Consider the following 16,472-nt stretch of genomic DNA (forward strand, 5'->3'; position numbering starts at 1 on the left):
GGAGGGATAGAGATCATGGGTTATAAATTTGATACAAGAGACGAATATCGAAGCTTCGTTGTTAATCGGCCTGAAGCTAGAAATGACCGCTGATTCGGATGTGTACTTTGAGAGAAAACAAATTCCAAAGATTGTGTTATTTATTTATTTATTTATGTTTACATTCTGCCATCAAGCCCCGCCGCCTCCGAAGCGAGCGCCGACCACCGCATTAACTCTGCGCTCCAAATCCATGACTTCAGAACTTGAAGACCTAGGTAAGAAAACGGCTTCACAAATGCATGCCTTGGCTTGTGACCTCGCCTGCTGCGGTGGGTGGGGCCTGTGCTGTGTGCTTATTTGCGGTGAGCGGGAGGGGGAAATGGACAGCATAGTATAAAAAAAACTTAGCCGCTGCCTGCATTTGCATGGATGAGACCTGCTCTCTGCCTCTTGTTGAGCTGTCTAGTTTATAATTCTAAATCGGATGTTTAGTGATCTTAACTGCTTATCTAATATGTTGAAGTTTGAAGTTTGAAATCTGACTGGTGGGACAGCTGCATTCTCTTCTCACTATCTTCCATCTCTTTTTCTGCTTCATTCCTTTCTGCGGTTAATTTTATTTCGTCTGTCACCAGTGGACAGAGGTAAGCTGAATTGTTGTGTGCTGGCGCCCGTCTCTTATAAAAAGGTGTCCTTTTTTTTTTAATTAAAAAAGATTAAAACTCCATGGGGTGGAAATTTGGTTGGGTGCTAATGGCGGTGGGATGGTAAATTTTGCGGTGGGAAATAGTTTGCTTCTGCAGACACAAAGTTCATCAGCTGAGCCCTGAGTGTGGGGCGGAGTGCTGAGTGAGGCGTTCCACACCTCTCTTAGAACACTAGGCCGGCTGAGTAACTGAAAATCTCGAGCTGAAGAGCCGGCCTCGGAGCTCTCTAAGAGAGGCTTCCCTGGGGAAAGAAATCAGCAAAGAAGACACACACAACATTCCCAATACCTTGCTCACCCCACATAAACATAAATCGCAAAAATTAAAAGAAAACCAATCACACTTACCCTCATGCAATCATTCCTTCCCTCACTGCCACCGGAACAGCTCGGACCGCCCGCTTTCCCAGGCAGTCCCACTAGGGGGGGGGGCGCTATGGGTCCTGCTGCAAACCAATTTCACAACGGTGTCATAACCGGGGGCGTTGCACACTGGCGTGAGGCTTCGCGGCCCTGCAAAACCCACACCAAATGTCCCGGCGGGGCACTGGAAGCTGGCCGCTCGGCCGGAAATAATTTCCACAACCATTACCGCTCCTCTGGGACACGCACAGAGGTGGCAACAGGCCGAGAATCCACCCCCATAAAGTGGCTGAGTGGTTTACAATCTTACTGCTTGGCAGCTTCCTCCACCATGTTTGAAGGCGCTGTCAAATTCCCAGCCTTGTCCATCGCATGTGGGGAAGGTATTGAGCGTCGACACGGGTTCACATTTGCAGCCTGACAGAAACCGCTTTTGCTGGACACTGAAGTTGAGGCTAAACATTCAGATGGCATTCTGACTGCTGATGGTGCTGGGAATTGGAAAGTGAATCCCCATTCATCACCCCCTCTCCCCCAACCCCCCCCCCCCCCCTCCACCCCCACCTCCTCACCAGCTGGTGGTTTCTAACCTGAACGCACTTCGCTAACCATGAGTGTGAATTAGGTCTTTAGCAGTATGGGTTCCAAACTCCTCTTCCCTAATACATTCAGCCCTATAATGTCAGGCCATGGCTCTCCAAGCCCACACCAAACACAGGAGTGATTGTCCCTCAGTTCTCTCTTCGCAGTGTAAGCGCACCCTTAGAAAAACGAGTCCCTTTTTTTAAAAGCGGAATGCATTATGACAGGTCTTGGCTCCAACCCTAGGTGTGTACATGTATGATTGTGAGCTAGCCTTACAGCTAGTCCCGATATTTGTTTGCCAACCTTGTAATGTTAACATTGACATCTAACTAGATTGGATCGGACAGGGTTGTATTTCATCCTGGTGTATCCATAATTTGTTGAACGTATTTAATGTTTTATTTAATCGATAAGAATTGTGAGCGGTGTAGTCTTAAAGAATGATGATGTGCTTCCAAAGTTGCAAGCGCTTAGTATCTATTGCTGTACACCTTTTGATTCGAGCCAATACAGTTTGAAAGGGATACCTCATTCATAAACTCCTCACTGAAGGTAATTGCATATTGCACTCAACTGAGGGAGTGCTCTGTCAGTGCCTTTTGGGCGATGATTTCTGTTAGTTTAACATGATGTGCACACCACACTGCTTGGGTATAAGCAGTTTTTTTTTTAATTCATTCACGGAATGTGGGTAAAGCAGGCATGTATTGTCCATCGCTAATTGCTCCTGAGGAATTGCCTTTTTGAATGACCCAAGTCTGTGTGGTGAAGATACTCTCATAGTGGCTCTGTCGTAGAGGTTTGGTACAACGGAGTGGCTTACTGGGCCATTAAGAGTCAACCACATTGCTGTGGGTCTGGAGTCACATATAGGCCAAACCGGGTAAGGACGACAGATTTCCTTCCCTAAAGGACATTAGTCGGTTTAGAGCTAGATGGGGTTTTATGACAATCCGGTCACCATTATGATTTTCATGGCCACCATTACTGATCCTAGCTTTTATATTCCAGATTTATTTAATTAACTGGATTTAAATTTCCCAGCTGCCGTGGTGGGATTTGAATTCTTGTCTCTGGATCATTAGTCTAGGCCTCTGGATTACAGGGTTGTGTAATTTAACCACTGTGCTATGGGTCCGTGTTGCTGCCGTTCTCTTTATAATGCTCAGTGAAAGCCCAAGTGATGTGTGCAATTCAGTATCTGACTTGAGCACTAAGCACACAGCAATCATTTCTCCTCCAGTGAAAGCATTGCTCTAAACAAGGGGACTGGGCGACATGCGGTAGCCCAATAGCTGTACACTTATCAGGATTACATAATCGGGCATTGCAGAGCAATAGTCATGTTAATCCCTGCTTCCCGCTATCTAACATGACACTCTATTCTTTCCTCAGCTATTTAGTCTTCTAAAGTGAGCTTTTAGACCAGTTTTTCCTCACCTAATACTCCTGTAAATATGTAAAATAACACACTGAAGGGATAAATAATGCAAATGCTTATGTAATTATTCACTTCAACATTTGCTTTATTGCATCACGTGGCTTGTTCTATAACATAGGGTAATGAGCAGCTAGGAATGCACAAAGACTAACTTGGCACACATCCGGCCGGCATTGTAAGAAACGTTAGTTGTTTGTATTGAGTCTGTGGTCTGGATTCTCTGATTATCCAGGGACAAAGCCCTTTTTAACTGCAAATATTTAACTGGGAACCGACTCGGTTTATCACTTGTAGCTTCATTTGGGAAAATACCCGGTCAGAACAGGTCATGGATGTATTTTAGAATGTCATTCCATTTCCAGATTCCACCTCTAATGCACTTGCCACATATCTTTGTCATCTTAACTGTTTGGCCGACTCCTTTACTTTTCTGGCGTGGTCCGGCCCACCATCGTGCAGCCCGGCACTCCGCTTTGGGTGGTAGGCTGCAGCCTAAGCAAAGGGGAGGGGCGTTGAACCGCGTGAGCGCTACGTGGCCCAGTATCGCCCCAGAACCCGCCCCACGAGATTGCACTCCACTTCCTGTCAGAGGCGGTAATCGCAATTTTCCACCCTGAGCCGGTTACCGCCCCCAATCGGGGCGCTGAGGAATTTCTCCCCTCCCCCCCGCCATGTTTCCAGTGGGGGACAAGAAGAACACTTCTCTGGTCACCCACAAAAGGAGCCTACACCATGCAGGCTAGGGTTAGATGACCTGACAAAGGGACTGAGGTTCTCGAAACAGAAAGGCTTCTTGGGCACTTGCGAACAGCTGCATGAAAGCTCTCAGTTTACAGGCCAAGGCAGTTCATCACTGGGCGAGAATGGGGACAGACGGGGGGAAACGACTGTTGGTGTTTGAGAAGGCAGTCCTTGCTCTTTTTGACTGAATCTTCAGAGAGCCTCAGAGAGGCTGAGTTTGCAGGCCAGGTGCTACCACTCAGCAAGCATCTCCATCCACGATAACCTTTCTTACACTGGCTCCCTTTCTAAACCCTCACAGCACTGACTATGTTTGCAAAGCAGTGACTTCGCACACTTTAAAAAAAAAAGTCTTCTAATCTGGCACACCTTGAAAACCATTACATGGGAGGTGCATCCAGGCCAAAGTGGGTGCAGAAGATATTCAGCAAGATGATGCCAGGGACAAGAGGCTTTAGTTATGAGGTGAATGAGGAAACTAGGTCTTTTTTTCCTTCAGTTAAGTCCTTTCAAAATTATTCTCCGAGGGGTTTTGATCGAGTAAATGGGGAGAAACTACTTCCACTGACAGTAGGGACAGTAACCAGTGGACACAGATTTAAGGTCATTGGCAAACGAACCAGAGGGGAGATGAGGAGAATGTTTTATTTACGCAGCCAGTTGTTGTGATCTGGAATGCATTCCCTGAAAGGCAGGTGGAAGCAGATTCAATAATAACTTTCAAACGAGATTTGGATGAAGACTTGAAAGGGTGGGGGGGAAAGTTGCAGGACTATGGGGGAAGAGCGGGGGAGTGGGACTAATTCAAAGAACAGGCACAGTCTCGATGGACCAAATGACCTCCTTCTGTGCTCTATGATTCGCTCAGTCTTTCCACCATGAGGAAGACAAAGGAAGTCGTGCCATCCAATCAGTCACTTCGCAGCACGTGATGTCAAGCACTCCGCCTGTCCCATGCACCAGCACCGGAAAATGTAATTAGGGACTTTGAGATCCAATGAAGTCACGAGTCAGAAGGAGCATCTGGTCGGAGCAATGCCATTTGTTAAGTGTTTGGACAAGGGATTGGCCTCCGATTGGGTCTCCCTTTAGGTAGGAGTTAGCCCAGAAGCAAATCTGCATTCCACTGAGCCACTATCAGTGGCCTGAGAATGGGACTCGGGGAACCACCAATTTCACTGCATGATGTGGTCGGTTTTTACTCAGATGTAGAGCACCATGTAGCAAGTGGCATCTTCAGGGCCATCTGCAGGGGAAGCCCCAAAACCGTGAAGTGGGCAAGTGCAGAATAACTTTTCCTTCCCAGCTGTGCAACAGGTGTCACTGAGACAGAGGGCACGTCATTTACACTGATGCATCTGACAGACTGGGAGATGGTTTACAAACAGAATTGAGGTTGGCCGTTCATACCATCACAATAAAACCTCCAACCCCTGCCCAACAACCTCAGCTCACTCCCTTCCCTCTGCCCTATCGACATAAGTGTTATATATGCAGACTATAGTTATACTCTCTGTGTACTAACTGTACAGTTGCATAAGATGGAGACTTGTTACCTGATGTGCCATCAATAAGGTTTACACTGTATATACTATGCTGGCACCACTAGAGGGTGCAACTGGTGGAGACTGGAGTTTCCTGCCCCTGTGGCAGAGGCTGTCCACCAGAGGGCACTGTGGTGGGAGACCTGAGGGTCACCTGCATAGGTGTGCAGGGCCTAGTATAAAAGGCTGCCCACCATGCTTGTGCCTCACTCTGGAGTTACAAATAAAGGACCAAGGTCACTACAGTTTGAGTACAATACATTGCCTCATGGAGTCATTCATAAGTGCATTACAGACATAACAATAAGTTTAAAAACAGCACCGAAAATACACCCTCCTTCCCGGCTATGGACACTGATGGAATCCCTCCCTCACTCCGGCAAAATCACCCACCGACCGCCTTTTCACTGCACCAGCTTCATACAACCCATCAACCCGCACAACAACCTCAACTCACACCCTTCCCTCGGCCCTATCGACATCAATTTAAAACAACGGCGAAAATACACCCTCCTTCCCGGCGACGAACTTGGGAGTCCGATGGATATGGGTTTGAGGACACACATTGAGTCAGTCACCTACCGACATGTTGTGCTGTGCACTGTGCTATCACTCCAAATTCTGCCAGTCCGCGTTGCTGCAGTTATACCGCAGTAGGTGCCCCTTTTCCAGCCTGTTTTTTTCTAAACCAGGGCATGCTTTTAAGTAAAAGCAACTAATGAGAATTTAATAGTCTGCTGGGGCCAAAATAAACGTTCCCATTACTCAACTGCTGAAAGAATTACTAATGGATTTGGGAAGGTGATTAACCTCGATCCTCAGTTAAACTCAGGGGTTGGAAATGTTGGCTTTAAACACTGGAAGAAATTCAATGCCAACAATGATGATTGGCGACTGGGAGTGCAGCAAAAGGCGGCACCACATGTAATGTTCTGCATGCGCGCACAAATTGGTAGTGCACAACTCTCGAGAGAAATTCATAGCAATCTCTAACATTGCGGCTCTTGCTCAAAGCATCTGCTCGCATTTTTATTGCACTATTGAAGCCAACTGAGTCTTCATCAAATAGCAACCACTCCGAGATAGAGTCCACAATGTGTTGGAGGGTTTAGGAGGAGGCAGTGCACGGTCAAGGAGGAGAGGCTTTATGGGTTTTTGAAGGGAGAGAGACAGATGGCAAGGCAGGTGTGTAGAGAATAGCTGAAGGAGTGGCCACTGATGGTAGAGTAGAGGCAGCAGTGAATGAGAAGGAAGCAAGTGTTCAAACATCAGAGGGTTCTTGCATGGAGACAATGGAGCGACCTCGCGTACCGCAATGGAGCCGCCTCATATCATCATCATCATCATCATCATCATCATCATAGGTAGTCCCTCGAGTTCAAGGATGACTTGCTTCCACACTAAAAATGAGTACTCAGGTGATTTATGAACTCATTTTAAACGGTGGAAGATGCCTGTGCATGAATTCTTTTAATGTGGGGTGGCCATTGCACACCAGCCACCACACGGGCTTGACGGAGCAAGGTCTTGGTTCATTGGCAAGGGAATCCAAGACGACTGGAGACCAGGCTCCGCCGCATGTGTCAATTCATACACACAAACTCAAACACACTCCTACTGTCCTCCTTCCTTCCTGCTTCCCACAGGTCCTCTCTCTATGTGGAATTCATAGTACGCAATATGAGCCTCACGATCTCACAGCCTCGCTATTGTCCCGTGCTGTGCCTTCCCTTGGTCTTATCCACGCTGCTCCACCTCTGGGCTCCGACCTCTCCTCCGTGCCTCGCCTGTCCTCTCCTCTCCGCTTCCGATCTCGCCGGTCCTGATCTCCTGACCTCTCCACTCCTGAACCTCCACTCCTCTCCACTCCCGAACCTCCGCTCCCGAACCTCCGCTTCTCACCAGTTCCAAAACTCCGCTCCCGAACCTCCGCTCCTCTCCGCTCCCGAACCTCCGCTTCTTGCCGGTTCCAAACCTCCACTCCTGAAGCTCCGCTCCCAAATCTCCATTCCTCGCAGGTTCCGAAGCTCCGCTCCTCTCCGCTCCCAAACCTCCACTCCTGAACCTCCGCTCCCGAACCTCCGCTCCTCGCCGGTTCAGAACCTCCGCTCCTCTCCGCTCCCGAACCTCCGCTCCTCTCCGCTCCCGAACCTCCGCTCCTCTCCGCTCCCGAACCTCCGCTCCTCTCCGCTCCCGAACCTCCGCTCCTCTCCGCTCCCGAACCTCCGTTCCTCTCCGATCCCGAACCTCCGCTCCCCTCCGCTCCCGAACCTCTGCTCCTCGCCAGTCCCGAACCTCCGCTCCTCCCCGATCCTGTTCTCCGCTCATCCCCAATCACGACCTCTTCTCCTCACCGCTCCCGATCTCCACATTGTTGACTCTGCTGCTGCAGTGGCTAGTTTTTTTTGATTAGCCCACAGCTCCAGCCTCGCGCTCCAAACTGCTCATCTCACATACTGCAATGGTGTCATCTCATATACTGCAATGGAGCCATCTCACGTACTGCAATGGAGTCATCTCATACAGCAATGGAGTCATCTCATACAGCAATGGAGTCATCTCATACAGCAATGGAGTCATCTCATACTGCAGTGGCATCATGTCATACTGCAACGGAATCATGTCATACTGCAATGGAGCCATCTCACGTACTACAACGGAGTCATGTCATACTGCAACGGAGTCAGGTCATAGTGCAATGGTGTCATCTCACATACTGCAATGGAACCATCTCACGTACAACAATTGGAACCATCTCAGTTACTGCACTGGAGCAATCTATCAGTCTCCTGGTCTCATTCAACTGGGAGAAGAAGTTGATACAGCCATTTAAAAAAAAACATTTGGGATCCTATGTTTTATAAGGGCTTAGATTACAAAAACAAAGAGGTAATGCTAAATGTATACAAATTTTTGGCTGCAGTTTAACTATTGAGGCCAGTGTTGGGTGCCTTACTTTAGAAAGGATGTCAAGGCCAGGGGATGCACAAGAGGGTTGCTAAGATGATGCCAGGTGTGAAGCTTTAGTTGTGAGAAGAAAAGAGAAACTGTGGGGGTCTTTTCAATAGAACAAAGAAGTTTAAAAAGAACTTTGATGGAGGTGTTCAGGGGTTTTCATTAGGTAAATGGGAAAAATCTATATCCACTAGTTGGTGAATCAGTAACTAGGGGGCATACATTTAGACAACTTAAAGTGGAGAAAAAACAAATGGAGAGGTCAGAGATGCTTTTTTTTAAGTAGAACATTGTTAAGACCGGAACAATGGTGGAACCAGAATTAATAACAGTTTAAAAAATATATATATATATTTGGAAAATAAAAATTTCAATGGGTATGGTGAAAGAGCAGGGAATGAGACTAAGTGGATATCTGTTCCAGAGAGCCAGCACAGACACGTGGACCGAGTAGCCAATTTCTGTGCTGTAAAATTCAGCAATGCCATGGTTAATATGGTCCTATTGGCTCTGGGGCCTTTGTTGGATTGAAGCCCAGGTTAAATGGATGCAACTGCCCTCTTTGACAGCTGTTAAGGTCCTTGGCCAAGAGTTTCCACTTTGAGCACAATCGACAATCCGGGCACACATTGCAGGCAAAATCGCGCTGGTTTTGAGTTGGGTTTTTTTCCGTAAAATCTGCTCAGCGCAATCTGGCAGTGTTTTAGAAGGTAATTTTTTTAACATTTTGCATTAAAAAGTATTGCATGCTGTATTTAAAAGTGGTAACTCGGTGCAGCTTTAGTGGTACAGCTGAAAATGGGTTTAATCACAAAATATAAGATTTTATTCAGAGTGTGAGGAACTCGATTTTAAATAACTGAAAATGACTTTTTTAAAAGAACCATTTCCAGTTTGAGAGGTGTATAGTAGTCAGTTTTTTAGTAAATTATAAAAATATATGTGTTCAAAATCTTTTAAAAGATATCTATTAGTGTCCTGGTGCCGAAAAGGAAAGAGCTTATTTTTTAGATCTTGCAAACGAGCACAATGAGCGAAGACTCGCCATGGTGATTAATTCACCCTGGAGGACTGGCTGGTTTTGTGAGTACAATGTTTTTTAAAAATCATTGCAAAAGATCAGGGAAACTCCATTTGCGTTGAACATAATTTGCGCTTAAAATTCCACAACCTTTTGCGCTGGTTTGGCCAAATTCAGGCAAATTGCGCTGAAAAAAACAAATGCAATTGAGCCGAAACTCCTGCCCCTTAACTGGAATGGGTGCAACTGGTCTTAACCCATTTCCAAAAGTTGAAAATCCACAGCAAAAAAAAAATCTCGGTAGATGAGTTCCAATTGACATTAGTTAAGTACTCTCACTCCCTAAAACCATGGCTGGTATGAGAATTGAAAGATCACATTGATGTGATAGGGAGGCACCAGCCTTCAAAAAGGTAATGTGTGCTGTAAATCACCGAACATTGTTGCAAGCATGCTTATTTATATTCTATTACTTAGTCTGAGAGTTTTACAATGTAATCCTTGACATAGTCACCATTTACACCTCTGTTTCAGGGATTGTACAGCACACGTGTGGGAGAACACCTGTAGAAATTTACCACCAAGATGCCGAGGAATTACCGTTTGCGACATTACCGTACCAGCACTTAACACATCTGTATAAAATTCCTCCATCCATTAATTTAACAGAGGGGGTCAACCCAGTTGTTTTAAATTGGTTTAAGGCCTGTGTTCAAATAGAACGGAATGCACTACAAATGTAAGTTGTGGTGTGGACTGTTTGGATGCTTGATTCTCTCCTTGGTGAGTTACTGATGGGAGGCAGCACTGACCGCAGACTATGGGAGGTTTCCCATCGAAAACCGCATGTTGACTACTCTTATCCCAGTTTCGCATTAATACAGATTCAACATCTGAAATCTGGAATCTTCGGGACTCACTCTCTGCCGGTTTTTGGGTTTTGACGGATTTCAGACAAGAAAATCAATAGTCTGAAATCCGGAATCCTCAGTTCAAATCCGTGCTTTGCCGGGTTTCGGTCAAGAAAATCAAGTTTGAAATCCGGAATCCTCGGGTCCGAATCCGTGCCACGGTTTGGGTTTTGCCAGATTTCAGACCTCGCTGTTGACGCGCCTCACTACCCACCGCTCCTCCACTCGCTGATTCCCACCGCTCCTCGCTGCCCGCCGATTCTTGCCACCCGCGGCCCCACTGGTACTGCATTTTTTACCGGTTTCCTCATCCCTCACCGCCCGATGTCGCCATCTTGGCCACTCAAAATTGTCTGGTTTTCCATACCCCTGTAGGACATGCGGAAATAACCCCTCGCCCCGTCCAACAATTTATAGCGTTCTGACCCGTGGAACAAAACAATTCAAAAACCAATGAATCTGTGAAAAACTTCTTTTAACTTAAAATCAGCAAGAAATTACAAGTAAATTCACACAAAGCTGCTGCACATAATACCTCCTTGATTTAACTTCAACAAACACATGATTATTCCCTAACATTAAAATTAAGCTATGATGAGCAAACACCACATATGTACTAACACCAGCGAGTGGCCGGTTCGGTGATGACTAGACGTACTACTTTAACGGGCAACCGACCAGGTTGCCCTCCCGGCTGCGGCCCCGAATGTCTTTTCACAAGGCTGATTATACCTCAAAACTTTGCAGCCACCCCCTACGAGCATGTCTCAAGCTGTGTAAATAATTTGCTTTTATCAGTTAGTCAGTGGGCCTTCAAGGCCAGTTACACCATGGTCTAAACAGGTTCCTTGCCCTGTAACTGCTCAAGAGGTTTGTTTTTCAGAACTTCAAGGTCTATTTTCTTATCTGTGTACAGCTTGCAACTGAAGTTCAACAAAGTTCTGACAGGAACCAGTCTCTTGACCTCTCGAAGCATGCTGGGTCATTAACTTTGGTCAAGCTTTTAAGTTTGGTCAATCTATAGCAAACTTACAGCATAAATGGTGTATTCTTACACCTCCAGAGGTGAGATGAGAGAGACTGCCCTTGACAACCAGGCAGTATTCGAAATAGTGTGGCACCAAGGAGCCCTAGTTCTATTGAAGTCAATGGGGATCATGAGTGAATACTCTCCAGTCGCTGGAGTCATACCTGGCACAAAGGAAAATGGCTGTGGTTGATGGAGGTCAAACATCTCAGCCCCAGGATATCGCTGCAGGAGTTCCTCAAGGCAGTATCCTAGGACAACCATCTTCAGCTGCTTCATCAATGACCTGCCCTCCTTCGCAAGGTCAGAAGTAGGGCTGTTCACTGATGCTTGCCCTATTCACAATTCCCAAGATAAGGAAACAGTTCATGCCCGCATGAAGTAAGACTCGGAGAACATCCAGGCATCGGCTGATAAGTCTCATGTAACTTTTGCACCACACAAGTGTTGAGAAATGCCCATCTCCAACAAAAGAGAGTTTAACCATCACCAAATCCCCCACATCAACTTTCCGGGGGTCACTATTGACCAGAAACTGAGCTGGACGAGCAACATAAAAGCAATAGCTACTAGAGCAGGTCAGAGTCAGGTATACCATGGCGAGTGTCTCACCTCCTGACTTCCCAAAGCTCCGCTACCATCTACCAGGGAAAAGTCAGATGTGTGATGGAATACTCTCCACTTGGACAGATGTGGCTCTAACAACACTCAAGAAGCAGAACACCTTACAGGGCAAATCTTCATTGGCAGTCCCTCGGAATCGAGGAAGACTTGCTTTCACTCTAAAAATTAGTCTTTCGGTGGCTGAACAGTCCAATACGAGAACCACAGTCCCTGTCACAGGTGGGTCAGATAGTCGATGAGGGAAAGGTTTGGGACAGGTTTGCCGCACGCTCGTTCCGCTGCCTGCGCTTGATTTCTGAATGCTCTCGGCGATGACACTCGAGGTGCTCAGCGCCCTCCAGGATGCACTTCCTCCACCTAGGGCAGTCTTTGGCCAGGGACTCCCAGGTGTCGGTGGGGTTGTTGCACTTTGTCAGGGAGGCTTTGAGGGTGTCCTTGTAACGTTGCCTCTGCCCATCTTTGGCTCGCTTGTTGTGAAGGAGTCCCGAGTAGAGCGCTTGCTTTGGGAGCCTCGTGTCTGGCATGCAAACGATGTGGCCTGCCCAGTGGAGCTGATCAAATGTGGTCAGTGTTTCAATGCTGGGGATGTTGGTCTGGTCGAGGACGCTAACGTTGGTGCGTCTGTCCTCCCAGGGGATTTGCAGGATCTTGCGGCGACATAGTTGGTGGTATTTCTCCAGCAACTTGAGGTGTCTACTGTACATGGTCCATGTCTCTGAGCCATACAGGAGGGCGAGTATTACTACAGCCTTGTAGACCATGAGCTTAGTGGTGGATTTGAGGGCCTGGTCTTCGAACACTCTTTTCTTCAGGCGGCTGAAGGCTGCGCTGGCACACGAGGCGGTGTTGGATCTCGTCATCAATGTCTATTGTTGATAAGAGGCTCCCAAGGTATGGGAAATGGTCCACGTTGTCCAGGGCCGCGCCATGGATCTTGATGACTACGGGGCGGGGTGGGGGAGTACTGCGCGGCGAGGTCAGGCTGGTGGAGGACCTTTGTCTTACGGATGTTTAGCTTAAGGCCCATGCTTTTGTACGCCTCAGTAAAAACGTTGACTGTGACTTGAAGTTCAGCCTCTGTATGTGCGCAGATATAGGCATCGTCCACATACTGTAGCTCGACGACAGAGGTTGGAGTGGTCTTGGACCTGGCCTGGAGTCGACGAAGGTTGAACCGGTTCCCACTGGTTTTGTAGTTTAGTTCCATTCCAGCAGGGAGCAGGGCAAAACAGTCCGTTTAAATGGCTTAATTATCCATTCCCTCCACCACCGGTGCACTGTGGCTGCAATGTGTACTATCTACAGAATACATGGCAGCAACTCACCAAGGCTTCTTCGGCATCAGCTCCCAAACCCATGACCTCCACCACCTAGAAGGACAAGGGCAACAGGTGCATGGGAACATCAACCCCTAAAGCTTCCCTCCAAGTCACACTCCATCCTTCATCGTCGCTGGGTCAAAATCCTGAAACTCCCTCCCTCACAGCACTGTGGGAGCATCTTCACCACACACTGCAGCAGTTCAAGAAGGCGGCTCACCACCACCTTCTGATGGGCAATGAATAACGACCTTGATCGTGACGCCGACGTCCCGAGACTGAATAATTTAAAAAAATGTATATTGCTTATCTGCAGTCTCGTGGAAGCTTGCAAGTGATGCTTCAATAACAATAAATTCCTGAAGGAAAATATATATATAAAAATATAAGCCATTAGAATAGCTCTTGTTCAACTTAACGCCACTCATGTGGTTTATAATATCAGGAGCCATCTCTGTTGATTAATTTTCAACTTCATAAATATTGAGGACAGTGTAGAGGCTGACCACGCCAGCAGTAAGGTAGGCCAGGAACGAGTGCGACTACGGAGAAGTTGGGAGGGAGTGCCCGGGCAGGTAATGACCCATGTTGATTCTTCAGGTGGCCCCTTGCTCCATACTGGCTGCACAAAAAAATAATCTCAACACTTATCCTTTAGGACCTCGTCCTCTTGCCCGCCAAGTTTTACGAAGCGGGACTTCTGGGGCGTGGCGTCACACTGTAGGCTGTTAAAATGCCATTGAGGTCCTACATGAAGGCACCTCAATCTACTTGTATTAATGAGGCTCCCACCTGACTCGGGCAGGAGCCAGAGCCACCCAGTGGAAGGCTCTGGGAAAAATGGCGGCAGAACGGGAATGTCAACCATCTCGATTTTAACTCCGCTATTGCCGCATTTCCACCGGACGTTAAAATCTCTCCTTTAAACAGTATCTTTCCTATAACCTAAAAATGAATTGTTAAAAGTATTCTTTAAGTTATAAGTATGATTAAATGCCATCTAATACAGAATGCTTTATTGAAACCAGAAATATGGTTCACAAAAAAACTAATGTTTGAAAAGGAAACCATAAAGTTGGGTGAAGTGCCTAATTAACTATATGGTTCTAGGACCATACATCACCATGCATTGCAGGCAACTGTTGGACATCCTGGAGAGATATATGTTGGACATCTTGGCGAGTTGAGGTTAACAGTCGAGCTTTTTTGTACCTTGGAGCAACAGGCTATCCATATAAACAGGATGACTTTAAATTAACGTGAGAGGAATGCGTATCTAGCCTTCTGATGTGAAAAGTGCTTATGTAAGGAAATAAGTGTTAGTAATAATCAGTGTCAGCTGTGGGCATCACACTCGCCTCTGAAGATTGTGGGTTCAAGTCCCACTCCAGGAACTTGAGTACATAAATCTAGGCTGACACTCCAGTGAAGTGCTGAGGGAGTGCTGCACTGTCAGAGGTGTCGTCTTTCGGATGAGACGTTAAACCAGGCCCGTCTGCCCCCTCAGGTGCACGTAAAAGATCCCATAGCACTATTTCGAAGAAGAGCAGGGGAATTATCGCTGGTGTCCTGACCAATATTTATCCCTCAATCAATATAGCAAAAACAGATTATCTGGTCATTATCACATTGCAGTTTGTGGGAGCTTGCTGTGTGCAAATTGGCTGCCGTGTTTCTCACATTACAACAGGGACTACACTCCAAAAGTAATGTATAAAGCTTTGAGATGTCCGGTGGTCGTGAAAGGCGCTATATAAATGCAAGTCTTTCAAGTGTTTATAGCTAGTGTAATAAAACATGGCTACTGCGTAGAAAGATGATGGTTGATAAAGCTTATTCTAAGAGTTTAAGGATAGTTGCATCAGGAAGTCTTGTTTAGGGAAAGTAGCTTTGAGGTAAACAATTACAAGGGTATACATAATCAGGATGGGATGAACAGGCTGGGTCTCGTTCCTCTTGAAAAAAGAAGGCTGAGGGGTGACCTAATAGAGGACTTTAAAGTCATGAAAGGTTTTGATAAGAACATAAAAAATAGGAACAGGAGTAGGCCATTTGGCCCCTCGAGCCTGCTCTGCCATTTAATAAGATCATGGCTGACCTGATCATGGATTCAGCTCCACTTCCCTGCCCGCTCCCCATAATCTTTTACTCCCTTATCGCTTAAAAATCTATCTATCTCTGCCTTAAATATATTCAATGACCAGCCTCCTCAGATCTCGTCTCTAATGCAAGTATATCCTTCCTTAAATACGGAGATCAAAACTACATGCAGTACTCCAGGTGTGGCCTCACCAATACCCTGGTACAGTTGTAGCAGGACTTCTCTGCTTTTATACTCTATCCCCCTTGCAATAAAGGCCAACATTCCATTTGCCATCCTGATTATTTGCTGATAGAGTGGATACAGAGAGAATGTTTCCACTTGTGCGGAAGAGCATAACTAGAGCCCGTCAATATAAGATAGTCATCAAGAAATCCAATAGGGAATTCAGAAGAGTGGTGAGAATGTGGAACTCGCTACCATAGGGAGTAGTTGAAGCGAATCGTATTAATACATTTATGGGGAGGTTAGGCAAGCATATGAGGGAAAAAGGTATAGAGGGTTATGCTGATAGATTTTGAGGAGGAAAGACGAGAAGAGGCTTGAGTGGAGCATAAACGCCGGCATGGACTGGTTGGGTCGAATGGCCTGTTTCTGTGCCGTATATCTACAAATGTTTACATGAATAGTCTGTTTTCAAAGGATTTGGAAACTGATACGTCATACAGTCTTATCTATGGCTTTACTTTTGTTGGCAAAATATGGTGTATAAAGGAGCATGGTTTGCAGCATTTCTTCGGAGGGCTTAGTATTCAGTTAGGCTGATCACTTGCACTATATCAATGCAGTCTGTTCCGTATACTACACTACGGAATGTTTCATGCTTACGAAACGTGTTGTTGTGCACCAGAGGAGGAAGGAGGTTGACTGCTAACAGTAACTAGACTTGTAGCTTCCCAAGGGCCGAAATTGCCCGTTTCCTTAAGGCCTCTGAACCCCGGCAATCGGCGGCCACGCTGCGGAGTGCAATGGCCGCCGACTTTTCGTGTTATGACCGCCATTATCAAAATTGCACTGCTTTGGTATCCCAGCAGTGACCTGCTCTTCCCCCCTGCCCCCCCCCCCCCACAAACCACCAACCCCTGCTCCATTGCTGCCAGTCTGTGCTAAATGCATCATCACCGTGCACACCGCCGATCTACCCACCCCCCC

General features: G+C 46.7%; 1 protein-coding gene across 1 annotated transcript in view; it reads left to right on the forward strand.

Moving 5' to 3' along the window:
• LOC139280083 (SH3 and multiple ankyrin repeat domains protein 2-like) overlaps window positions 1–16,472 on the forward strand; it is a 1,053,009-nt gene that overhangs the window by 951,726 nt on the left and 84,811 nt on the right. Inside the window, exon 17 of the mRNA XM_070899582.1 lies at window positions 177–257. Within this exon, the coding sequence (XP_070755683.1) occupies window positions 177–257 (81 nt within the window). The remainder of the gene's footprint in view (window positions 1–176; window positions 258–16,472) is intronic.

Source organism: Pristiophorus japonicus, chromosome 14 (assembly GCF_044704955.1).
Source record: "Pristiophorus japonicus isolate sPriJap1 chromosome 14, sPriJap1.hap1, whole genome shotgun sequence".
NCBI classification, from domain to species: domain Eukaryota; kingdom Metazoa; phylum Chordata; class Chondrichthyes; family Pristiophoridae; genus Pristiophorus; species Pristiophorus japonicus.